Below are 25,724 nucleotides of genomic sequence, written 5' to 3' on the forward strand. Positions count from 1 at the left end.
ATACCATACTAATACCAATAATACTACAATAAAACAACAGTGTTTCCTGAAGTTTATTTAGTCGTTTACAATCTTGGATAGTGACAAAACACAGATGTTGACTTCACAAAAGTCAGGTGTATTCATCGTGATGGTCACCAATGAGCTCTTTAGTTATTGAAGTCCTTCAGACAATGAATATCATATTGAACATACATATTTTGATAGGCACTGGCTATGCGTCGTTCGACCAGTTAATTTCATATACTTTATATCATAACATAATAAATTTATGGTCCCTACTAGACACTTCCAAAGCCTCAAAAAGGAAAGAAGCTGGTCTAACAAGTATTTTGATAGACTGGTGTTATCAAATATAGATTCAAGAAGAAAAGAATGGCTAATGATAGTGCTATATAATTTGCCGCGTACTTTCCATACGCTTCAAAAGCATCTATTACTGTATTGCCTTCATGATGGAAAGGGCATTGAGTCTGCCAGCCGGCCGCACCAACCGGCCACACCAGCCGCCAAAATTGATTCAAATCCAGAACATTTTTTCTGTTCAAGATTGGCCAAAACTTGATGATTTTCGACTCGATTGAACTATTTTGGCAGATTCGACTAAATAAAGTATGATGATCATCCCCTGCTTCTTTAAGCTGTGCCCCTGGTGGTAGGGCGAAGTGGTAAAACTCCCGTATGCCAACGGGAGGATCCCGGTTCAAATCCCAGTGAACGCATTTTGATTAATTATTTACGGTCGTACTGATGTCCTCGTTTGGTGAATGTTCTCTTATCCAGTATCTCTGTATGACAACTTAGCATGATTGTATTGGCTCTAAGTGCCCACCTTATTTGTAGTAGATTTCTTTCCCAACTTCCTTTCCATAATTTATTCCCCATCATGACTGACATTGGGTCCACCAACAGTCTTGTCTATCACTCATAGCGACATTTACAGGACTTTAAATAAAAACTGGAGCTCGTCTCCCCTACAAAAAAAAAAAAACTGCTTCTTTAAGCTGTCCCTGGTGGTAGGGCGAAGTGGTAGAAACTCCCGTATGCCAACGGAAGGATCCCGGTTCAAATCCTGGTGAACGCAAGTTGTTTGATTTTTTTTGGCGTAGTACTGATGTCCTCGTTTGGTGTTTTGTGCTCTTATCCATTATCTATATTTTGACGATTTCCGCAAGACTGTATTGGCTCTAGGTGTCGCACCTTATTAGTAGTAGATTTCTTTCCCAACTTAGTTCAAAAATATCTTATTCCCCTTCATTGCAGACATTGGGTTCACCAACAGTCTTTTCTTTCCCTCAGTATGACATTTAAAGGACTTTAAATAAAACCTGGAGCTCGTCTCTCCTACAAAAAAAAAATGCTTCTTTAAGCTTTCTTGGAATGCTTTTCAAGGCGCACCCAATGGTACCAATTAAGGTAGATGTTTTGAATAAACTTATTGAGTAATTTATAAAAATATGAAATGAGGTTTCTGGCCAAAAAGCCGAGATTTTACATATCAAAAATCCACAAAGATGATTTTAGGGGCTACGTTAGATCGATAGAAACAATTTGATTATATATGCCATAGTAAAAGTCTTCATTATCAAGGTCAAAAACGCGATCATTTGATTTTTGATGAAAACCACGAGGGGTACCTCATGCTTTTTGGTCAATTTTTGTCCATGATTTTTTGATCCCCAAAAAGTTGAGCAAAAGCGTCAGCAAGTTGCCGCTAGGCAAGAGCAACTGTTTGGTACTATCCTGGCAGCTTAGAACAGCCTCTAACGCAAGAAAACGCGACTCAAATGCACTCATATGTTACTGTATTAGCCACACTAAGGACTAGAAAGGGGAAATATCAGTATGTTGCTTGCCCGTATATGAAGTAGCTACGTATATATAGATGTATAGTATCGCATAAGAGTCAAGTCCACAGATAATATAAAGGGTTTTCATGTGTAAGTGGAGGGTCAAAATGAAAGTAGCAGTATTTTGATAAGATACGCAAGGGCGATTAGTAGCGCGAGCTGCCGCTGCGCAGGTTGGTTCTCGCCGAAGCGAAGCGAAGGTAGAGAGCCATCCGAAGTATAAACACTTGTACATAGATAAAAAAAAAGGTGGGAGCGTTGATGATGATCTCTATAGATACATTTACCGAGTGTCTCCAGCTATCATATCCCACATCTGCCCAAATTGTCACTTGAACCAAACATTCGGCAAATTGATAAAGGCAAGTGTCAAGCAAGGTGGCACGATAGGCGGTACTCCTGCTAGGTAACCCACTGGCACCGTAAACAAGAGCTATTCTTATAGAGCGGTAGTGGCAAGACAGAGTGGCAACTATCATAATACCATGCAAAAGCAGCGAAAAGACACGAGCACCGACATATTTTTTTTCTCCAATTCTGCACCCTCCATCCATTTGAATTAACTTCTTGGCGATTCAAACTTGTGTAGTAATAGATTTGTTAGCACAACAAACATGTTAAGATTGTCTGTGAAATATCTTGATATGGTTTCTGTTGCTTTGCCTTTTCATGGTTGAATTGGTTCAAGACTGAATGGCAAAGATTCTTCGGCTACACAGGTATGCCAGAGAGCTTATGTGGCCACTGACACGACACCAGATGTTCTCTGCTTCACCGTCTTTCAGAATTCAGTGCCCCTTTCTTGTCTCTGCTTAATTCCCCCATAAACTTGTGATGGCAAACTATTGGTCTGTATCTGATTAACTCCCACAAACAGCTCCTGGCTTGATTAAAGGCTATGGGCGTAACAAGGACAACCAAGCACGAAAACGCATCGTTCAAACAAACCGCTGTCTACTCATTCCTAAAGAAAGCATTTGGCCAAAAAATTGACGACATGCATCAGTATCTGTGGAAAAATGGCTATGACGGCAGTTTACCCAACAGGGACAAGAATTTGATGCAACTAGGTTGCTTGGTACTTTCAGACCTTTGGACTATAGCTAGCAAGCCAAAGTACCAACAAATGCGCCCTCCTCTTTGCCGAATCCGTTGTACCGATTTTCAAGTATCTCTTGGCCGTCATAAATAGGGTGGCATTTGTCTAGTACGCAATTTATGGCCGATATGTTTTCAATCTTGTTAACATTAGGCTTCTACTACTAGGTGTGAAAATGGAGTGTCTTTTTCCAAGCTAGAATATGCCAAATTGGTTATTTGAAGACAGCAAGTATTTTGATTGAATAATCAACGCAAATCGAAAAATCCTCTGACCCGGAAATAAGGAAGATACATGCTTAGCCATACATTCTAGACAGCCTGATATAAGATGATGAAATGGCTCTGTAACATGCAAGAATTACATTGCAAGCTTGTGTCAATTTATTGTATTATTGTCTATAAAGCGAAAAAGGTAACAAAAAACAGTAGCGCCATGAACACAGGATGAATGTATAAGCTGTGTGTGGTCGATGCTTGATTCAGTGATTGTCCATAAATCCAAAATGGCGTGCTGTCGTTTGGATGACTAAAGAGGATGTTGACCAACGTCTTTTGGTCAAGTTTATCTTTGATCTTGTAGCCAGTGTTGATAGAATTATCCAGCACTGTCTTGTTTTCGTTGTAAAATGATCCAGTATTGTTAATGGTAAAGTCTTGCGATATGAGTGAAGATACTCTCTTGACGTAGCTCTGTAATTGAGGAGGGGTATAATTGGCTTGAGAGAGAAAGATGGCCATAGTGCCAGCAACATCTAATCAATGTGAGTGGAGTGAATATGATATAATGATGGATGCTATACGTACGGGGTGCTGCCATAGATGTGCCTGTAAGGGTGTGCGTGGCGCTGGATGATGTTGGCCAGATGGACTTTATGTTTGTTCCCGGAGCAAAACTATCAGAGATGTGAATGAAAGCCCAGTATATGAAAGCATGGAGCATGTCAACTTACATGTCAACACATTTCCCAAAGTTCGAATAGTACGAAACAGAGTCATCTTCATCAATCGCACCTACAGTGATGGCACCAGGTGTTGATCCAGGGCTGTATTTACAAGCGTCTTCACCATAATTGCCAGCCGCAATGACAAAATGAATACCCAGGGAAATAGCCTCTTGAATAGCATCATTGGTAGCTTGACTGTATAGTGCACCTAATGATAAACTATGCATCAAGCATGAGTGAATTTGTGTGGGAAAGCATGTTAGTATCAGGGCTTACTTGACGATACTCTTTGGGTTGGGAGTCGCCTTGTGCTGCTGAACAATCCATTCTAGACCAGCAAGAACGTCAGAGAGATGTCCGTTGCCTTGGCTGTCTAGTGTTTTCACAGAGACGATCTCCGCCTTCTTTGCAACACCATATTTCGTTCCACAACAAACACCTGCAACAAAGGTACCATGACCATTGGCATCTGAGGGATCGTTCACATCGCCAACAATAGTTTTGCCAATTTTGACTCTGCCTGCTATGTCGGTATGATCTTGGCGGATACCAGAATCCATCAAATAGATGGTGACACCTTCACCTTGACTGGTGGCAAATGAATATCGCCCATCTGTGCCCTGACGTTGATCTATTCGGTCGATGCCCCAGCTTGGAGGATTTGTCTGTATGAATTCTTGCAATGAAAATGTGGCATCTTTGACGTAATAATGGACGGCATCATTTTCGTCTGTGTTGAATGTGATGTTATTCGCTGTTGTCGTAGTGGATGTATTTGTCGTCAACATGTGCTCTATGGCTTCTGTATGAAATCGCGCCGAGTACCATCTAAATTTTCCAATGCTACTGTAGCTGTTACTGCTGTTGTTGGTTGAGTGTGATGTTGTATTTACTGATGATGGTGCTGATGCTGATGATGATGCGATGGTTTTATTGGAGGCAACTTGGTGTAATTGCATGCGCTGTATTTGATTGCTGATCTTTAGAGAATTGACGTTGGGTTTAAACACCACAATGTAGTTGCTAGAATCCATCAATGCTGGCTGTGCTGGGCCTGCGTTTTCTTGTGCGAGCACCGTACTCGCTATAAACCATACGGCAAAGCAAGCAAAGTGTAGAATCAACATACAGAAAAGAGATAAAAAGACCTTAAATGGTGAAAAACAAGTTTTTTTCTTCATTTTATTAACTAAAATTACAGGATTGCACAAGATTAATAGCAAATAAACCTTAAATTGAAAGCTCATGTTGCACACTCTAGAACGAAACGTGTAAAGCTGTATTTAAGTGAGATTTTTTTATACATGTACCACATGAAAAAAAGGGGTCAATATGCCTTCATCCACACTATTATATGATTTATCATAAATATGAGCAAAACCTACAAGTAGCATCAATGAGAATTAGAGTATTCTTTGTGTTTCTTGTCCACTTTGTATCATAAGGTTATTATTGACCTCAGTTTCTTGAGAGGAGCTAGACATATATATTTGGAAACTATCTGTTTCTCAACAACAACTCTTCCATTCAAAAATACAACTACACCATCATTTTCTTTGCAAAATTTCTATTGAGAAAAAGAGAAAGATATTGGGTAATTGGGAAATAGAACCAAAACACTACACGCATTCCTTTCAGCTTCTACATGTGTAAAGGAGTCGACCTTGATAAAAAATGTAACAATGTTTATGGTCAAGCAAGCAATATACTCTTATTTTGAAATCTACAATATAAAGACATACATTTGTTAGAGTGTCCTAACTATATATACACAGAAAAGAAAATTACGGTAATATGAACATCATAGACTTGGATCTTACTCGCATTCTTGTTATCCAATTTTGGTTTCATCCCAATGATGTGCTTCAGCATGCATTTCAGACTTTTTGCCGCCTTGTTCCTATTGCCAAGATAGTGATCCCGACATTGAGTGTTGGCAGCCCCAGGCAGCAAATCCGACCTAATCTAGGCGCAACATGTTCAACGTATTACCTCAATAAGTAATGATGGCTTATCTGATTCACCACTAATGATAGCCCTTGCAGCGAGTGTCCGTCAAGCATGGCGTGCTCAAACTGCATCAAACTTTTAGGTTTCTTGTGTACACGCAGCTTCAAACTAAACAAGCAAAGGAAAAAAAAAAAGGAAGAAAAGGGAAAAGAAGCAGAGAAGAAAAAGTGCACCTTAGATTGATCACACAAATGTTGTCACGGAATTTATCCAAGAGCAAAGTACTCAACTGCCAACTTGTCGAGAATCAACTCATGGATGAATGACCTCTCTTAAACATAATTAGGTACTTATGTGCCCCAAATCCAATATACAGATACAGCTTTGTAATGATAGCTTACATACAGGCAAAATCTCTTGACGTTAAAATTATATGTATATGATTAAGTTATGTACAAGCTTTAATGTACATTGGTTACAGCAATTAATGGGCAGTACAAACTTTGAAAGTAGATGTAATCATAAAAGAACATAATATTGAAGCTAATGACAAGACGTGGTTGTTTTTTATTAATGTGTATTTGAGTTTATGAGATCACCATACTTGATGGATTAAAATATTTCAGATTTTTGAGGTTATTTTGACTTGTATAGATAGAGGTAGCAGAGATATAAGAACGACTTGGCCTTGTATAGATGTCAGGCATTAATTGTCTTGATAATTGATTGAGTAAGAGGAAGCACAGATGAGAGTAGGGCTTGACCTTGTATAGATGTAGAGATGGTATATTTGAACAGTCTTGTCATTTTAGGAGCTTGTAGGAAGCACAGAGAACTTGGCTTGATAGTATTTGGAGAGAACAGCTTGCTTTAGATGAGATAGAACATGAGATGGCAGAGGTAACTAGATAAAGATGAGATAAGTACACAAGTACTGCAGGCATGAGTGCGTAACAAACCATTTGGGCAATGAAAATTGACCATCAATAAAAAGGAACCAACACTATATAAACAGGTACCAAGGTGTAAACTTGCTTCACCTATCACAAGATCATCGACACGCTCAAGCCGCCTCCATCTCCGGATCATAGGGTCAAACCCTACTCTCGTCAGCAATAAAGCTTGTGATCATCCCGTAGCATGACCAATGGATTTGTCCCGCAGTCTACCCATGATTATGAAGCGGTGATCCTACTCAGTCCCTACAAAGTAGTTTTTCGGCACTATGTAATCAATAGGTTAGTCAACATGGCTCATACGTCCAACAAGATAATAACTTACTCGCACAGTTCACCAAGGTCTGCATGTATCAAAGATAGTGTGGCCTTTTTCTAGCATGGACCAAGAGACGTAGAGAGGACCATGGATTTGTAAGGCATTGTATGTAGCAGTAGTAGAGGCCAATAGACAGTAGAGTATTTGATTTACTTGACCATATGTAGAGAGAGAGCCCAAATGTCTTGTAGAGAGTTTGTATGTATAGAGTATTGTATTTTGCTTGTTGTAGAGAGATGAGATGAAGAAGAAGAGGGAAAAGCTGTTGAAAAAAATCCCTATTTATATCCTTCTCATCGACTTTCATGTGAGTCTAGTATCCTTGCCACACTCAAATTCGTTTCCTTTTACTTTTCTCCACGATATACTACTTTGAGCGCGTGAAAATAGTACCATTTTGACGCTTGACACTTGCTCTATTTGATCCGCTTCGTCCGAGGCTTTCAACTGTTTTCTGTCTCGAGTTATGTCCATTTTGCTACTTCAAAAAGTCCTTTTTCCACCTTCACATGAAACGAGTTCCCCTATCTCTTCCTAGATGTAATTAACAGACAACTTTTCACTGGCTCAGCCTCATCAAAAAGTAAACAAAAAATGTCATTTGACACTGAAACAGATGCAGCTGGTTGCTTGATTAAGTAATCTTTTTTTTTTTTTTTTACCTCTCCTTAATTTCTCTCTCCAAGATCATACGGTTCTCGATCCATCTCTCTTGTTGTTTACATCAGCCATAAATTGTCCATCTAATCGGACAATACGAGTGTTAAGGTTGGCTTTCTTGTCGTTTACATCACATCGGAGCCAGCATAACTGATTCTGGACCAAGAAACAAGTGTACACCTCGGAAAACAAGCGTGCCATATGAATATTACTGCGGCAATCTCCATGGAATGGAACATAATGGATCGTTTTCGAACCAGTGCAAATCATCTTGTTTCCAGCTGTCATGGTTGCTGTCAATGATGTCAATCAAAGTGTTTGCGCTACTAGATATCATCAATATGCCCACATTTACATAGTGAGTTGGTCATTCTTGTGTATCATTCCTGCAACCTGTTTGTAGTTCTTATGCCAAGAGCATGCATCTCATAAAGAGTTTAACACGTTTCATATCATTTTTTTAGGGATCGTCCTCTTTTAGAAGGTATTCGGATCATGCAAGATCAAAATAATTCATTTGCTAGGCAAAATTATGCTTTAAAAAAATCACATGTAAAGTAAACAAAAGGACATGAATTGAAGAGAGATAAGCAAGTAAATGGCCAATTTGTGGTCAAAGAGAGGATATTTTATTAGAAGGTATGTACATCATTAGAAAGCAAATCACTTGAGGAATTCAATGGTACTATTTTCAGGGTTCTAAGTCAAGTGCACATCGCGAAATTCATCAAACAAGGCCGTGGGATTTCCAAAAGAAGGAGATTTCTGAATTAAACTTCACCTGCAATATCATTTTTGTCTGTGTGCTATTCTGTTGCTTTGGATCATGTCACGCTCGTCCCATGTCACCAACCTGTTCTTTTTGGGTCTCACGTTGGGTACGCTACCCATTTGAGAAGGAGTCTCGCTTTCTCGTATAATCGTTTCTGTGGGTATTATTGCCGTTCTATTATAGGGCTTTGAGCAATCAAGGAGAGTCTTCTTTTAGCCAGCCAAAACGGATTACAATCCCGCTCGACTTTCTGTCACGATTCGTTGATTTTTGATCCTTTTGCGACTCGATCAACTTATTTTTACGAGATTCGACTATGAAAGTTGTAGTGATCATCCTTTACAGCCTTAAGCTATCTAGGAGAACTTTTCAATGCGCATCCAACAGTGTTGGGTATAATAGATATTATAATTGAACTTGTTGAGCAATTCATGAAATTATGAAATAACGTTTTTGGCGAAAATGTTGAGATTTTACATATCAAGGTCCCACAAACATGGTTTCAGGGGCTGCCCTGAATTGAGAGAAATATTTTGAATTAATATATACCATAGTAAAAGCCTTCATTTTTACGATAAAAAACGGGATCGTTTGAATTTCGATGGAAACCATGAGGTACCCCTCATGCTTTTTGACGATATTTTCGAGATCCCAAAATAATCGCTCAAAGGTCTCCGTAAGTAACCGCTAGGTGAGAGCAACTGTTTGGTGCTACTTTGGCAATCTAAAACGGCTTATAAAGCGAGAAACCACGGCTCAAATACATCCAAATTTTGCTGTGTTTTGCATAGGTTTGAGTATTAAGAGGTAATGCAAGCATAGTATTAGCCCTTTTATGAACTGTTTCCACAAATACAGATGTGGAGCATCCTTAAGAAATTAGATTTACATTTAAAGAGGGCTCTCACATGAGAGTACAAGACCAAGAAACCCGCACTCGCAGGATGTTTGATGGATTGTGCAGCATTTTGCTCGACAATGATCTTTTCAGTCACGTATTCTAGGGATCATACTGTCCTTGACATTGGTCCAGCTTGCAGAGAGCTGCCTGATGTAAGGCTAACACTGAATTGTCGAAACAAGATGATAAACAGCAAGCAAGGATGGTCCCCAGTTTTCATTGATTAGGCACAAAGAGAAATAGGTGGTGCAATGGTTTACACTGCATCTGTTTCGGTTTGAAATGTAGAGTTTTTGGAGGCATTAATCAATTAGTCGTACATATACGCTATATCTCAAGTGATTCGAATATTACGAGTGAAGAATCTGCCGTTGTTTAGCAATTCAAAGCATCAACAAGTTGGAATTGTATTATTGAACTAGGGCAAAGCTCAATATATCTTGATGAATAGTGGTCCTGTTGGATTCTTGCTGGGGAGCCAGTGCTACTCGGCAGATTTAGAGAAGCATCAGTTTAGGCCATAAGCATGTATATTGCCTTATTTTATGGATGAAAAGCACTGCAACATACGTCTACCGTTGTATCTAAGGCTTTCCTAATGCCTGATGATTAGCTATCCTCTGTCATTGCCTGCGCCAATTGCTATAAAATGCCAAATTACTCAGCCAAAAAATCTTATGCTTGGGCGTTTATTGACAATAGAGAAAAGACCAAACCAGCTTTTTGTTCTCCCAATATGACCATTCACTCTTATTTCACATTGAAGATACACAAACAGCAACAGCTATGGCCATCCCACATTGCATTCTTGCAAATTCACACCCATGCCTCCGCAATCAAATCCACCGTGATTAACATTCTAATTATAAATATATACAATGCTGTTTTATTATTTATTGAATGATACAAATTACTGAAAAAGAACATACTTAAGCTGCTGCAGTAGGCAAAGTGCTATCTATCTGTTGAGCATCGCGTTCAGCAAGCACACTCTCCAATAAGGTGAGACGGCGAATGCGCTTCAAGTTCAACCAAGCTGGCAGATAGAGATAGGGTTTTGTTTCACGAGGGCCTGGAATCTCATAAGGCACTGTCGTTTCATCCATTGAGACAGAATCCAGCAGCAACACATCACTCTTATCGCCACTCACAACACGTGCAGCCACAGCACGCAGTATCACTGGTGAAATTGGGTTTTCGTAGTCTGCCACATGGTACTGAGAGATTAATTTCTGGATTTGCGTAGGTGACAGAATCCAACAAACATCGTAAATGTTTTCAATGTCTTCCAAAGTGGCCTTTTTGAACTGGAGTAATTTAGTAGCCTGCATCAAGTGTTCCAGTTGCAGCGTTCCTTCAGGGATGCCATGGCTCTTGCACCATTCCTCTATACGTGTAATGTTGTATTGAATTTGCATGGCTGAAATTGAAGTATAATCTAGGTTAATTGCTTATCTAAACTGAATCAAGTATACCCGCTTACCTCGTTTCCAGGATGAAAAGTTCTTGCGCATCAACAAGTCATTAAAGGCCATGATACCCGTCATTTTGAGAATTTCTGTCAAGACTTGGTTCACAATGGATTGCTCCATAAAGTAGCAGTTCATGGTGCGGTAGACCTTGTTGAGAAAGCTGAGCAAATCATCCATGCTGTAGGCGGGTCCTGTGCTTCCCAAAAGCAGCTTGTTAAAGAAACGTCCTGAATCGTTGGTGATGAAACCAGGCAGAGATTGGCTCTCAATGACAGCAGCAATGACCATTTTACTGTACTTTTTCTTGATCTCCTTCATCCATGTGTGGTAAATGTTGTCCTCTAAGCACTGCAGTTCATACTTGATATTTTGGAGCAGTTTCTCGAATTCTCTCCAGCCAATGGAATGCCCTCTTGCCTCCATTTCTGCCTCAATGCGATTCTCTGATTGCACTGCCAGTGACAGGAGTTCGTGCACATTGGTCAGCCAAAATGCACAAGGAATGACAGCATCTTCACCCACGAAACCCAAGCATTGCTTTGTAATGGTGTCCATAACAGAAAAGAGCAGATTTTCAGATTCACGGTTGTAGCCAATGCGCCACATATCGTTGACACACATGCTGATGAGATGGGCAGGAAACATGACCTCCTTATGCGAGGGTGCGTTTTTTTCACTGGGAAGCGGCAGCTTGAGTGATTTGATGAGTCCTTCCAAGACTTCTTCTAGCAAGGGCTCTTCTTGGCGCAGAATAGCATTGATCTCCTCTTCGGGATTATCCGAAATGACGTCTAAGCGGCTACTCTTGCCACCAGCAATGGTGTTGGACTGGCCGACAGAAGTAGGACGAGGATTTCTGCTGCCTAATGCCTCTGCTTTGCGGATTTGATCGATGGATGTCTTGGGAATGTTACCAGTAACCTCTGCAGAGCTGTTGCGACGTAATTTTCTGTTTATCAGTGTGTGATTACTGTTGTTACCCAGTGGTTTGATGCTGTCTTGTGCTTCTTCATCTACCGCTATGCGAGAGAATTGACGTCGACTGTTGGCTGAGGGAGACATAGTTCTGTTGGTGCTGTTTGGCTTGATGGGTGCCAGTGAGCCTTGTCGCGTGTGCATTGCTTTTGCGAGTTGCGCTTTCAGGGCAATGATTTGAGATTTGAGATCAGCGACTTGTTCGTTGTCTGTAACGTCGTGTGAATCTGCAGCTGTGGGTTTGGTGCTAGTGGCCAACAGAACCTGCTTGTCCTTTTCGGCTGTCAAGTCGCGTTGCAGTTGTTCTATTGTGGCTTCCAAGTTGGTATTCTTCTCTCGTAGCACATCTCTCTCGGTAGTGATAGTATCTAAAGTGGTTTTGAGAGCGTCTAATTCTGAGCGAGATACGTAGTTGCCTTGTTGCAGCTTGGATTCCTCTTCTAATTTCGCGTATTTATCATGCCAGTGCTGAATCTGTGACTCGAGCTGGGCTACTGTCTTGGCTAATCCGTTCTTTTCAGATTTTAGTGTGGTTACAGCCTGTGTCAATTCCACCACCTTGTTTTCTAATTTGTAGGAAACCTCCTTGAAATGATTGGCAGATTTGGCTTCCACCTTCAGCTGGAGTAATTGCTTACGAGCAGCACGACGACGCACGCATGACTGCAAGAAGATGACATGCTGTACCTGCGTCTTGTACCATTTGCGAGCGAGCATACCACGCACATGGCGTTGGATTTGGATGGCTGCCATGTTCTCTCTCAGTTGCTGATAGGCTTGACGGGCCTTGCGTCCACGCACCAATGCTTGCAGTTTGACAATTAGGTCTCTCTTTTGCATATATGCCTTGCGCGCACTGACTCGTCTAAAGTTCTTTTGGATGATGATGGCCGCCTTCTCTTGCTTGAGTTGCTTGATCTGTTTCTTAGCAATCAACACACGTGCAAGGCATTGCAGTTTGACGGTCATTTCCCTCATTCTCAAGTAGCGGCGGCGATACACGAATCGACGAATGTTCTTTTGGAGCACAGTGGCACAGACATCAAATCTATCAGATCGCAGCTTTTCTAAATAGGCTAATTGGCCAGCACGGAAAAAGATCTTTGTCTCGCCGACTTGGTACTTATCCGTGTCGGTAATGCAGGCATCCAATATCACTTGACACAGCTCTCGTACGTCTGGATTGGCCTTGGGGTCCCAGTGCTGCGAAGGCACAAGAGCATAGTAGCGATCAGCAAATTCTTCAAACGTCCAGCGAGAAGGATATCCTAAGCAACTAATACGAATCGTCTCCAAGACACCACAGGCACGTAGTTGAGCCAGTACCATAGGTGGTTCAAACTCCCAAGCAACCTTGGCTTCATTTGGCTTGATACATCGAATATAGTGCACGTTGGTGTTGCCAATGGTATCCATAAGACTGATGAGTGAGTGCTTGAAGATATAGCCGAGTGTTGGTTTTCTGTTAATCATGCTCTTGCGCTTGGCTTCTTTGGATGTCACTTGATTTGCTGCCTCGGTTGCTTTGGCTAATATTTCGTGCAAAAACGCGAATTCAGAGTTTTGTAGCAGTTCAAGATGTTCATCAGGCACGGAATCCTTGTTCTTTTCCAAGAAATTCTCGGCTTCATATTGTACGTCGTGCGCATAGTGTGCAATAGTGAATGCTTCGCTGGAGAATCGAGGCTTTTTAAAGTAGTTTTTGTATTCGGGTGTACTGAAATTGTCGTATAGTTTCTGACAGAAAGCGTTATCCGTTCCTGCAGGCAAGCGAGATTCCTAAAGCGCACATGTCAATCTATAGACTACACACACAACTATCCAAAGAAAAAAACTCACTTCATCCAACAGAGACAGGATGCCTAATTTTCCTTCAATCATCTCAATGCACTTTTGATTGTCACTAAACTCGATAAATGTCCAGTTGATCTTTTCCCGCATATACTCTTCTTGTTCCAGCTTGAATACATGCTGATTGAACTGCTGCTGCAACTTTTCATTGGCGTAGTTGATACAGAATTGCTCAAACGAGTTCTTTTTAAAATGTTCAAAGCCGTAGATATCCAGCACACCGATGAAATTCTTGACTTTGTCGACATCAGGGCACGATAAGCTGTCATTAATGACGCCCACCAGCCAATCAAACAGGTTGGAGTAAATGTACTTTGCGACCGAGTCCTTGACGACATGTGCTTGTGTGGGGTTCAGGTTGGTGACAATCTTCTCTGAGCGTGTGATGATCTGCTTGCGGACAATCCACTTTCTAAACTCCATAGTATTGATTCCCAACAACCGGGCTGCTGTCAACAGGGCATCGTCTGTGTCTGACACCATGGCATCACCTCTACCAGTGATCTTGATGTTACCAATGTGCAATAAGCACGCCAGCACTCTGAATATCTTCCACTGCAAATCAACCGATAGTCCCACTGTCGACAGCGCCTTTTGCGTCACTTGGAATTCCTCTGCATCATCCACGCCTGGAATCTCGCCCGTGCCGCTCTGGTTCAAATAATGGAAATCTGAATACTCACCCAACTCGAAATCCTTCCTTTCCTTGGCAGGTGCACCAGCACAAAGCTGCAGCTTTGCGTGTCAGTCATACACACATACCATGACTTCTGTGTACACACTCTCAGCTTACCTGATAGAAAATGTGATAATTTCGCTCAGTTTCAGGCTGGAAAATCAATCTTGACCTCTCCAGTAGGTATGTCTTGATCTTGGCACCAATAATGTTGGCATCCGCATCAAATTGGATTTCAATGTACTTGCCAAAACGTGAACTGTTGTCGTTACGAGTTGTTTTTGCATTACCAAATGCTTCCATAATTGGGTTTGTTGCTATATTAAACGAGAAAATGAATATCATCATGCTGTACGACATACACACTCGTTTTATTGTTACCCAAGATTTGCTCTTCCACTTCTGTCATTGACCCATCTGATTTCTTCTTTTTCTTGCCTGATGATTCCTGATCATCTGCAGTAGCAAAATAACGCATAATGAATTTGGCGCTTACCGTCTTGCCAGCACCACTATGAAAGCAGTCAGCATTCTATAAGTGTAGCCCTTTGCTTGGCAACTTACCTCTCTCCTGACACCACAATGGTTTGATTCGACTGTTCTCTAATCATGCATCGATACGCTTCTTCTGCAATAGCAAATAAATGCGGCTCCAATTCTCCACGTCGCTTGCCAGAGTACTGCTGCACAATATCAGGCTCGTACAAAGAGACACGATCAAACGGATTGACAGCAATCAGCACAATGCCGGAATAGGTGTATATTAAATGTTGCATGTATCTGGTTCTAATCGTGTTTAATACTGATAAAATATCATTAGTGATCTCTCTCTCTCTCTGTTACTAAACGCCCAATCTGCCATCTTACCTGCAGGCTCGTTCAAGTAACTCAAGTTGGTCAAATCATCCGTGTATTCCATCTTGGGTGGATTTCGAAGCGGTGGCAAGGTAGATCCCTGTGTCTTGTGGATGGCCGCCATGGTGGATTCGAATACGTGCTCCTTGCCATCCATGTCATCTTGAAATGAAATCGTCACCTTGTCATTCTCGATGGTGTTAGTAGTACATGAAGCTGAAATCCATCCTTCTTCCTTGTCTGGAAACCAGGCCTTTGTGCCTTTTGAGTAAACTTGCACTGCTTGGCTAGCGTCAAAGCCTGATTCTGGTTCTATTGACATGGTATTTAATGTATACTAAGAAAGAGCAAGAAAAAGAAAAAGAAAAAGAGAAAAAAAGGCAAGACTATAAGCAGGACCCTTTTATACAAAGAATATCCACCCCAAATTGGGTAAAGATTCAAGAAATACAGAGCGGTGATTTTCATCGACATGTTGACATATGCAAATCAGTCAATTAGCCGAGCCTCTGTTGGATGCTGCCCTAATGTCTTTTGTATTTCGATGAACTGATCGCTTGAAAGATCTCCTCTACTGAGCATCTGGGCACCTTGGTGGCATCCATCATGCGGTGATCTCCCCTCAAGTAACATTTGGCAGCTAGATGTTGGATCCAAGGAGGCTATCTCCGCAAGATGACGTGTTGTAAGGGCAAAACTCTTTATAGGAAAGCCACCCGCACACTCACTCACAAAAAAAGAGAGAGAATGAAATTCTCCAGTTCTTTTTCAGCAAGGAGTATGAGTATTGCACAGGTAAAAAATTGCATAAAAGGATTGACTAGAAATACATGTTTCCAACTTGTTTGTGCTTCAGTGGTATTTTACAAAGGAGGAAATACAAGACACACCTACGATTCTTGATGGCAAATCATTCGAAGAGGAGCAAATGGACCGTATCAAAGGCTGTCATTACCTGCTGTCTGTGGGTGCAAAGCTAAATCTGTAAAGAAACAATCATCACTTTTCTTTACATTGCAGTGTGCTAATAGACGCTATATAGACCCCAGCTGGTCGTCGCTACAGCTACCACCTACTTTCATCGATTCTTTATGCGACGATCCATGAAATACTACCATGTTTATGTATGTATGCTAAATGTGCTTGTACTGAACGTGTGTCTTATGCGTTACTCCTTAGGAAATTGCCGCCACCTGCCTGTTTGTTGCTACCAAAGTAGAAGAGTGTACGCGCCGATTGAGAGACATTGTCCTTGCCTGTGCTCAAAAGGGACAAAAGAACGACAAGCTCAAGTTGGAAGAAGATGAAAAAGTGAGAGGCATCTAGAGGAGAGAGTGAGGCAGGGCATCTAACATGACATTCAGGACTTTATACGTTGGAAAGAGACACTACTGTACAATGAGATTATAGTTTTGGAGACCCTGTGCTTTGATTTATCAGTCGAACACCCACATACCATTTTGCTGGAATTAGAGAATCAACTGACTGGACAAGTGTCATCATCGTCAATACGGAAAGCATGGATGTTATTGTATCAGAGCTTGGGTGCGCCGTTGTGTCTGTTGTATAGACCCAAAGTAGTTGCTGCTGCTGCTTTACTACTGGCAACCAATCTATCGTCTACAGACAAGTTAAGCGAAAACTGGTTTGAAATGCTAGACGACATTGACATTGGACAAGTATACGGTAAGTGGTGTATATACGTGTGCTGTGTTGGGTTCATTTGCTAACATGGCATATTTACAGAGTTGGCAGTGGAGATGTTGGAGCATTACAGAGAGCATTATCTAGTGAAAAGCTCGAGTACGGCCAGCACCAGCTCGCAATCCAACTCCCCGCATCCATCCCAAATACAACACACCAATGGGTTTTAGAGAACGAGAGAGTCAGCACACATCACTAACAATATATACACCCATTTCCCTTTTATTAATTATCTTGTATTATAAAATCAAACCCACTATACGACAGCATTGATTCAATTCTAATAAAACATTCTATTTCCCCTGTAAATGCCATTGTTGGGCTGTTCCTTAAAGCTATCTACTGTTTTAAACCGATTTATCTCTTCGTTGTTTTCATGCTTATGAGGCCATCAACACCTTTCAAGATAGCAATGTAGTTTTCACGGCTGTCAGGGTGAGCAATTATTTGCAGGTTACCATAGTTACCGTCTATTCAAACGTGAATGCCATTGGGGTACATTTTTCCTGAGATGTCCCATTTGATGTGACCAGAACCATCCAATATACAACAGTATTCTTTCGTATTGTGATTGAAATCTTCATTTCGGAGGCTTGCAGTGCAGTCAATGATAGTAGGAGGACACCCGTGCCGCTCCATGTAAGCAGCGACTTTGCTGGTGCCTTTTGCTAGCTAGCCAGCTGTGTAGTCGAGCCATGTCTTTGGTAGATGTCCATTCAAGTCGATTTGTGTAATGTATACGATGCAAATTCCTGTTTTCATTCGTATAATTCGCCATCCAGACAGGTCCAGATGGGCGTGCACATTGTGAATTTCGTTTGGAATAGCACCATCTACCACGGATGTCATGACAACAAATAATTCTGTATTGGAGACCTCGCGCAATGCGATGCTAGCCATGTCACGAGGATAATATTTTGCCCTGCCATGAGGGAAATTGGCTAAACATCTGCGCCAAAAGAGATATTCTTGGACATGATACGTTGCTCTGATTTCAACACAGCCCAGCCTTTCATCCCCTGTGTATGAAATTGTCAATGCATGTCTATCTTATATGTTGGCAACTTACAGATTTCTCGACAACCAGGCAAAGTAATGACAGATGCCACTTGTTCAGGCATCAATTCATGACCCTGAATTACAGCTTCAATACGAACAATGGGCAGAAGAGGATAGCTATTATTAACTTTATGGTAACGCTTGGTGCCTTGATCCTCCTGCATGAGATCCCAGTCATCGAGATTATCTGAAAGCTGTTTCGAGCGGCACAGTGCTTTTTTGTGTTGTTTGTATATCAGGATATTCGAAAGTCATTATTATCAGAAAAGAGGATTCGTCCGTATAATGTATATTACCCCTGAATGGAACATGAGATGAGATTCCACCAATACCCATAGATGAAATAAATAGTTTATTTAATAATTTAGGCCTTTAATGATTTAAGATACTTTTCGCGCTCTTTTTGAGCCGGTGTTTTGCCAGTTTGCTGTACTTGTTTTCTGTTATTGCCCAATCTCGATGGTTGATGCAACTTATTTTGTTGTCGTGATCCAAGTAGGCCAGACACGGTTGATTTCTTTTCTTGCATCTTCAATCTAGACTGATCTCCTTCTACCTCCTCTGCAGGGATCATGGTACGCACAGTAGATGATGAGAACGATGCTGTAGGTGCTGGTTCTCCTCCTCCTTCTAAGGAACCATCCTCATTCATGAATCCAATGGGCATGGAAGGCCGACTACGTGCTGCTTGACTGGTGCTCGCTTTGAGAGACAGGGACACAAGATGCTGATTTTGAAGTCTTGGGTTGACACTGCCTAAAGGAGAAGCCACAGGTTTGTAACTGGATCCAACACTGCCCATGTAAGAACTCGTTCGATCTCCAGCTGAAGAGGATGATAGACTGTGATTAGATCCACTTTCCTTTAGATTATTTCCGCTCCAAGATGATTGTAGCATTCTTATGATTGTATCCACGTTGTTGCCCATTTTTCTAAGCGTATTATTGTTCGATGAATAGGGGGAGGTTGGTTCCATGGTGATAGGAGAGCCAGGGGCAGACTCTTGCTGTGTGCTGCTCTCCAAATGATGAATGTCAGTGATGACAATACTCAGCGAAGTGCGAGCTGATGAGGGTATTACGATAGAATCGCTGTTTTCATATACCTGTTGATCCTTTTGAACTATACTATCTTGAGAGGGGCGGCTGAATAGACTTTTCAGAGATTTAGGGCTTGCTGCAAATGAAGTGGTTCTAGATTTGTCGCTTGGTGTGGTAGTATCCTTTCGACCTGCAAGTAAATTATCACTGCTACCACCCTGATGACTGATGCTGGATTGCTGTAATTTTATTGCTCTTTTGCCAGACACTGTTGCTGAGCCAGATATGTTGGAGCTCATTAGAGTTCGTTTTGGGTTTGGTGAATCAGGACTTGTTTCGGTAGTCTTGCTCTGGATCGATGTCCAGCTCTTGATGTCCAGGGCAATATCGTATGGATTCTTCTTGTTGGCGCCTCTTAGTGTAGCATACTTTGAAACAGAGCTTGATGTAGGTGTGGAGGGTATCTGATCATTCGCAAAACTGGAGAACATGACTTGAGCTGCCTCATCCGTGATAATCATGGATCGAGTGCGAGATTTACGAGATGCTGATCGAATGACTTTCCGAGCCGCAGATGCTGCTTCCAATGGAGTGCCTGTGTTGGTAGTAGTTGGTTCCTCTTCTTCCTCTGGCTCCTCTTCTTCTTGATTGGAGTGATGACTATCTTCGTCTTCCTGGTCTATATCGTATGTATTAATTTCATGGACCATAGAGTAGTCTGTATCCATTGCTGCTGACGTCTTTGGAAGAGATTGTACTGGTGTCGTAGATGCTTTTGCGGCTCTCAATCCCAGTGGAGATGGCGTTGATGGTGACATTGGCAGACTAAAGTAAGATTCAGGTGGAATGGTATCAATCATAATCTTATTACTATGAGTCTCCGCATCTTCAGGTGGTTCATGACGCACCGACGATTTCTTACTGCTATTGCGATTAAAGTATTCTAAAGGAGAATCTGGTCTAGGCGATGGTGGAGGCAGCCCGCTAGTTGGCAATGAAGGCGTTGAATGTCCAGTGAGAGATCGAGGAAAGCGAGACGACGTAGAGGATGACTGTCTGCTCATGCGAGTACTCTCAGCAGAGCTCTTGGTAGGCGATCGAATGCTGCTGGCACTGGTATTGTTGCTCATGGTGTCGAAGAGCTGATTTAAGGGGGCAATGCTACCCGATTTATTGGATGTTGATTTTCTGCGCATTGATTGACGCAGTGTGCTGCGTATAGTGGCAGTTTTTTGCTGAAGGGTTGCAGCTGCAGAGGATAGGAATGGCTTTGGATCGTCCAAATCAATAGAGACATATTCCTGTTGCTGTGTCAGATACGCATTGTAAATGTCGTTTGCTTCTATCGAGTCCAGTTCCATTTTGTCGGCAAAGAAGGATGAGCTGGGAGGAGGCATAGGTAAATTAATTTTAATTCCATCAGTCCAGACTGAAGAAGCATTATCGTCTTTTACAGGCACAGATGATACGGGGGGTGGTAAGCTGCCCTTTTCGTCAAGATGGGATGTGTAGGTGTAAGGCGGGGATAGTGCTGATGGCAGTGGTATAGTGGCATTCGAGTTGTTTTTAAACGTGCTGGTTGAAGCATCGTGGTTGAACTGCTGCACCAATGGTTTTACAGGGTAAGCAGACGAAGATTGATAGGAGCCAATGTTCTTTTCTAAAATGGATCCCTCCTGAGTGCCTACTGTTGTTCTCTTTTTGCCAACTCGCTTTTTAAAGATTACATACACGGCCGAAGATGCCATTGTGATGACGGTAATCAACACCAGCGCAATAGCCCAAGAAGGAAAGCCTGCCATTTTATGCTACATCATTGAGTTTGTCAGTAAAGTTAATGATTACTAGGCCCAAGCAACGTTTTACCTATTAATTGCGAGAGCTAGTCAATGAAGAGTATTAAAAAAAAAAAGAGAGAGAAAGAGTATTTTAGGAGATGTCATTTTTATTTGAAAGAGTGGAAAAGGGGATAAGAAAAGGAGTTGTCTGTGAATGAGATGATGGCTATTTTATGATATAGCGATGGCAGTAGTAAACAGTGAAATCAGGTATCGATAACATTTGACTACATGTAAAAGTTTAAGGGGCGAGAAGAGCATCAGGAGACAAACAAAAAGAAGAACGACAAGAAAAGCAGGGCGTTGGAGAGATGGTGCTTGACGAGAGCGCTTATACATGTATTGTTGAATATAAAAGTTTAGCCAGTGGTCTGACCTATTAGAGTATGTGCCTGAATTGAATGATATCCAGCTAGACAAGCGCTTACTACTTGTCGTCAATCACCACAAGCAAACTCATGCTATTCTTCATCTGAAATGAAGCATTACAAAATGCATATGTTCTTTGATGGAAAACGGCCCTATGAATTCATTATTAGAAGGTGCAGTCTGTTCATGGCAATGTTGACAAATACCAGAGCTCGGATTCATGCATCCAAAACTCTATATTTGACAGGGTTTTAAAAATTTTAAAGTTGATTGGAAGCAACTTTGTTTTGATATAATATAACATGTCACTGTAAGTAGACGCAGCTGCTAACGTTAGCAGCGCTTACCCAACTGTACCTCCTTGAAGTCTCGTGTGTGCCTTTTAGGCGCGCAATGGATGTGGATACATTGGCCTTCTTTATTTGGCTCAATGAGAAAATACACGCAACCGACAGTGATACGTGTGCTACAGTGACCCACCAAAAAGGAAAATGTATGCTACGATTACCTCGCAAGACCAACCAGGTTTAGTATAAAACGCTTCATCATGTCTCGATGACAGCATTATTTATACCTTGTCCATCGACACACAAACAGCCTTAACCAACTCCGAATGTCTGTTTCGTAATGGTCTTGACATGATATCATCTTGATGGTATAATAAACAACCCAAATACGATATCAATGACAAAGCAAAAACGGTTATAAAAAGGTGTTCTGTTGCATAAAGCCCTCTTCTTTTTTTTTTACTCTTTACAAAAACCATATATTCTCATCATCCAAAATGAACACCAAGACTTTCCTCACTTTGTTGGCTGTTGTATGCATCATTGCTGTCGTTCAAGCTCAATCCTCAGGTAAATGGATGCCATATTAAGATGTGCTGGAGAAGGCAATATTAACGAGATGTTTTTCTTGATAGCCAACCCTATTGAATCTCTTCAAAACAAGGCTTCATCCGTAGCTGCTAGTGCCACCAACACATCTCCTGCTGCTCCCTCCAACACCAACCACAGTGCTGCCTTCTCTTTGAGCTCTGGTCTGACTGGAACCGTTTTCATGCAAGTTGCCGTTCTCGGATGTGCTTTCCTTGCTTCCTCTTTCTTGGCTTAATTCCTATACACTTAATATCTTTTAATCTCTCTCTCTCTCTGTACAGAAGCAAGCACCCATGCTTTTATAAATCATTTGAATCTTGATTAAAAAGAAACTAAATAAAGAGATCGTTTCAGTTTTCCAATGATACATTTACTGCCATGCTCATCAATCAGTGGTATATTGCTAATGTATAGAGTCCGTCTTGATATATGTAATAGCGGCGAGATTAGCAAAAGTGGAGCAATCCAAGTTTATCTTTTTTTCTTTGCCATCACGGTACAGATCCTATGAATCATTACGAGTTCATTGTCTTGTAGTTATCATAGGCCAATGTTGAGGTACAATGCAATGAGAGAAATGTGGTTAGTAACAGAGTGGTGCAACCTATCAATTAAACTGAGCAGATATGAAAAGTGTGTGGTTTGTATGACTATGTAGAGCTGCACTAGTCAGGCCAAATGCTGTTAACATTTAATTATCCTTGGCTCTCCACCGAGGCTGATAAGTCGTCAAATTTACCTGCACAGCTTTAAGATTAAAGGTCCAGGCATTGCTTTACTCATGCGCTATCCGCTGGCCATCTCGCCTATCCATTGAAGACCAATAATTTATAGGCATGAGCCACGCTTGGCCTGGTAAATGTAAATCAAATTATTACTTAGTTTAAGCTATCAACAAACATGCAAGTTTACGTCTCTTACGTTCCATTCTTACATCAGATTTGTTATTTTGCTACTAGCTCAAATCAAACGATGTTTGATTGAAAAGTGTAACAAGGCTTTGTAAGAGCTGGTGCCAATGATCCATATTCACAAGATTCATGCCCTAATAAAAACAGTGCGAGCACCATGTATTAGGACACAGTGCAATCTTCTCATTTAAATAGTTGTCAGCAACCACAGGAGCTATTGGCAGCAGATGTACTAATAAAGGCGACTTCACCAACACCCAATATAAGAGCTTCATACTGTAGTGTGTAGACACTTGCACAGCCTTAAAAGTGAAATTAAGCTTACCAATATTACAATGGAAACCCAGGCTAATTGGCACAATCAAATATAAAACTAAACATTTGGAGTCAAATAAAAAGTTAAGAAAAAGTTGCAATTTGCAATCCCATTCCAATGAGCTCCTAAAAGCATCTACTGCCTTGATCCATGTGGCATTGATATTACCGCCAATCACCAGCCTCTGCTGCTACTAACGTTGGTTTACGTTCCGCTCAGGTCCTGCTTTAGATTGGCCAAATTCTGGTTAAAATCGACTTGATTGAACTTCTTTGCTTGATGCGGCACCGATCAATTCTGCAACTGCCATGGCTCTTCCATTACAGGCGGCTTTCTATGTTCCTCCATCCTCCTCACTGGTTGTTCCTCTTAAAGTCAAAGAGATGATGGTTTCTGATGTATTTCAGTACGATGCCCGGCTTAACTTTGTACATTGGAGAGACACTCGTGACCCTTCCCTCCTCAGGTGGAAGAGAGCTCCTTCAACAGTGTTCAGAGGCCTCGCATCTGGCACTCTTAAATTCCAGCCCTACTTCCTCCCAGTGTGTAATCCAGCCCCTGTAGTAGATCCTGGAGTCTCTTTTGCGCCGCTGGTGGATCAATTTTGTCTGCACGATGGCCAATCTCTTAGAAACGCTCAGGCTTCCGCCAAAACATTTCGTCTGTCTGTACTGTCGTCGGTGGAACAGCCCTTGGTCTTGCAAAATGTCTCTGCTGCTAATTGGAAATTCTTTTGGTCCCTGTCTCTTACCTACATTCAACGTAATGTGATATACCGATTCATCGCAGGCTGTATCCCTTCTAGAAGCAGATTACACTACATGATGCCTGCATTTTTCGAGTCCCACAATTGTCCTGTCTGCTTGTCTCCCAATGAAACTGCCAGCCACCTGCTCTTTGACTGTCCATCCAAAGAAAAGGTATGGCAAGGCGTCATTTTTGAGTTCCTATGGCCCACCACGTCCATCACTGACATCAAAGAGGCTCTTCTGTCCCTGGACTTTTCAGATATCTGGTACTCCCAAGTCAAAGGCATCCATCCATACAGAATCCTACTCATCACCCTGTCTCAAATATGGCTAGCCCATATGCGCTTTGTTTTTGACGGCACTATCTTTGTCCCTGAGGCGATTCTGGTACATATCCACTCCACTGTCCGACAGACAGTGGATGAAGATCAAATCCATTCCCTCTTGTAATTTAGATAGTTAGATAGTTCCTTTTGTTAGTTTAGTTTAGTTTCCATTTATATTTATATTTTTTTCATTTCTCAATTGCACCCGCCTCTTCACTCTGACCTATTACTCTTAGTGTACGCGGCTCAATCAATAAACACAATTTAAAAAAAAAAAGAACTTCTTTGCCGAATTCAACCATGTGAATTGTGGTCATCATCCCACACCCCCTTAAGCTTTCTTGGAGTGATTTTCAAGGCGCATACAATGGTGCTAACTATAAGAAATAATTCAAATAAATTTATTGAGCTATATTTCAAAATATGAAATTGCTATCTTGGCCAAAATGTTGAGATTTTGCTATGAAGGTTTCTCAAATAAAGGTTTTAAGGGTTGCTTTCAATCCATACAATCATTTTGACTTAATATATACCTTAGTAAAAGTGTTCATTTTCACGATCGTTTGATTTCCGATGAAAATCATGAGGGGTACCTCATGCTTTTTGGTCGAATTTTGGCTATGTTTTTTTGGTTCCCAAAAAGCTGAGCAAAGACATCAGAAAGTAACTGCTAGACGAAAGCAATTGTTTGGCGCTATTCTGAAGGTCTAAAACGGCTTCTGCCGCGAAAAAACGCTGCTCAAATACCCTTGGATTTTACTGTGCTCTGCATATATGGAGTATAAAGAGGGAACTGCTAAAATCTTGTCTTCCGTAGATGAGTTTCTTTGATTGGTACAGGCGTAGAACACTCTAAAATTGTAAGATTCACAGTTACAGAAGCTTCTCAGGAGACGGGGGAAAGCTAGAAAGTTTATATTTCTACGATATACTATGGAAATGACAGTATTTCACCAAAATTAACCGGAGCACTTGTATCTATTATAACCTTCTGCCTTAATTGTTTATTGTTGTCGATCATTTGGCCTTTACAGGTTTCTTTATATGATAGAATGCAGATTACCTGGAGATTTGAAGCGTCATTTGCACTCTTGCGAGAGGGCCAGTGAAGCATTGGCTATCATTTGGCGCTAACTGGGTCCCATAATCACCAAATACACGGCTCTTGGAGCAGGCGCTTTTATGTCAAATGTGAAGATTGAGCAAGCATCACTCTACAACAGATGCCTTGTGTGCTACCTGAACCTCATGT

General features: G+C 41.4%; 7 protein-coding genes across 7 annotated transcripts; 3 read left to right on the forward strand and 4 right to left on the reverse strand.

The window, feature by feature from the left end:
* Positions 1-3,347: 3,347 nt before the first annotated feature.
* Positions 3,348-5,022, reverse strand: ATC70_008580 (uncharacterized protein; the record flags this gene model as incomplete). The annotated part of the gene is made up of 4 exons (XM_064827827.1): positions 3,348-3,703; positions 3,756-3,844; positions 3,902-4,114; positions 4,172-5,022. The coding sequence occupies 4 exons, from the start codon at positions 5,020-5,022 to the stop codon at positions 3,348-3,350; spliced, it is 1,509 nt and encodes a 502-aa protein (XP_064687111.1).
* Positions 5,023-10,382: 5,360 nt separating this feature from the next.
* ATC70_008581 (uncharacterized protein) lies at positions 10,383-15,604 on the reverse strand (the record flags this gene model as incomplete). The annotated part of the gene is made up of 7 exons (XM_064827828.1): positions 10,383-10,873; positions 10,937-13,679; positions 13,740-14,480; positions 14,545-14,744; positions 14,809-14,939; positions 14,992-15,229; positions 15,295-15,604. The coding sequence occupies 7 exons, from the start codon at positions 15,602-15,604 to the stop codon at positions 10,383-10,385; spliced, it is 4,854 nt and encodes a 1,617-aa protein (XP_064687112.1).
* Positions 15,605-16,062: 458 nt separating this feature from the next.
* Positions 16,063-17,156, forward strand: ATC70_008582 (uncharacterized protein; the record flags this gene model as incomplete). Its single annotated transcript, XM_064827829.1, has 6 exons — positions 16,063-16,077; positions 16,139-16,266; positions 16,325-16,406; positions 16,462-16,593; positions 16,647-16,968; positions 17,029-17,156. The coding sequence occupies 6 exons, from the start codon at positions 16,063-16,065 to the stop codon at positions 17,154-17,156; spliced, it is 807 nt and encodes a 268-aa protein (XP_064687113.1).
* A 502-nt stretch (positions 17,157-17,658) lies between these two features.
* On the reverse strand, positions 17,659-18,209 carry ATC70_008583 (uncharacterized protein; the record flags this gene model as incomplete). The annotated part of the gene is made up of 2 exons (XM_064827830.1): positions 17,659-18,005; positions 18,056-18,209. 2 exons carry the CDS (start codon positions 18,207-18,209, stop codon positions 17,659-17,661), a joined length of 501 nt encoding a protein of 166 aa, XP_064687114.1.
* A 200-nt stretch (positions 18,210-18,409) lies between these two features.
* ATC70_008584 (uncharacterized protein) lies at positions 18,410-20,887 on the reverse strand (the record flags this gene model as incomplete). Its single annotated transcript, XM_064827831.1, has 1 exon — positions 18,410-20,887. The coding sequence occupies one exon, from the start codon at positions 20,885-20,887 to the stop codon at positions 18,410-18,412; it is 2,478 nt and encodes an 825-aa protein (XP_064687115.1).
* A 1,189-nt stretch (positions 20,888-22,076) lies between these two features.
* ATC70_008585 (uncharacterized protein) lies at positions 22,077-22,405 on the forward strand (the record flags this gene model as incomplete). The annotated part of the gene is made up of 2 exons (XM_064827832.1): positions 22,077-22,149; positions 22,215-22,405. 2 exons carry the CDS (start codon positions 22,077-22,079, stop codon positions 22,403-22,405), a joined length of 264 nt encoding a protein of 87 aa, XP_064687116.1.
* A 1,300-nt stretch (positions 22,406-23,705) lies between these two features.
* On the forward strand, positions 23,706-24,596 carry ATC70_008586 (uncharacterized protein; the record flags this gene model as incomplete). Its single annotated transcript, XM_064827833.1, has 1 exon — positions 23,706-24,596. The coding sequence occupies one exon, from the start codon at positions 23,706-23,708 to the stop codon at positions 24,594-24,596; it is 891 nt and encodes a 296-aa protein (XP_064687117.1).
* Between the last annotated feature and the right edge of the window lie 1,128 nt (positions 24,597-25,724).

The sequence above is a fragment of the Mucor velutinosus genome (genome assembly GCF_035048745.1).
Source record: "Mucor velutinosus strain NIH1002 chromosome Unknown tig00001561, whole genome shotgun sequence".
Lineage (NCBI taxonomy): Eukaryota > Fungi > Mucoromycota > Mucoromycetes > Mucorales > Mucoraceae > Mucor > Mucor velutinosus.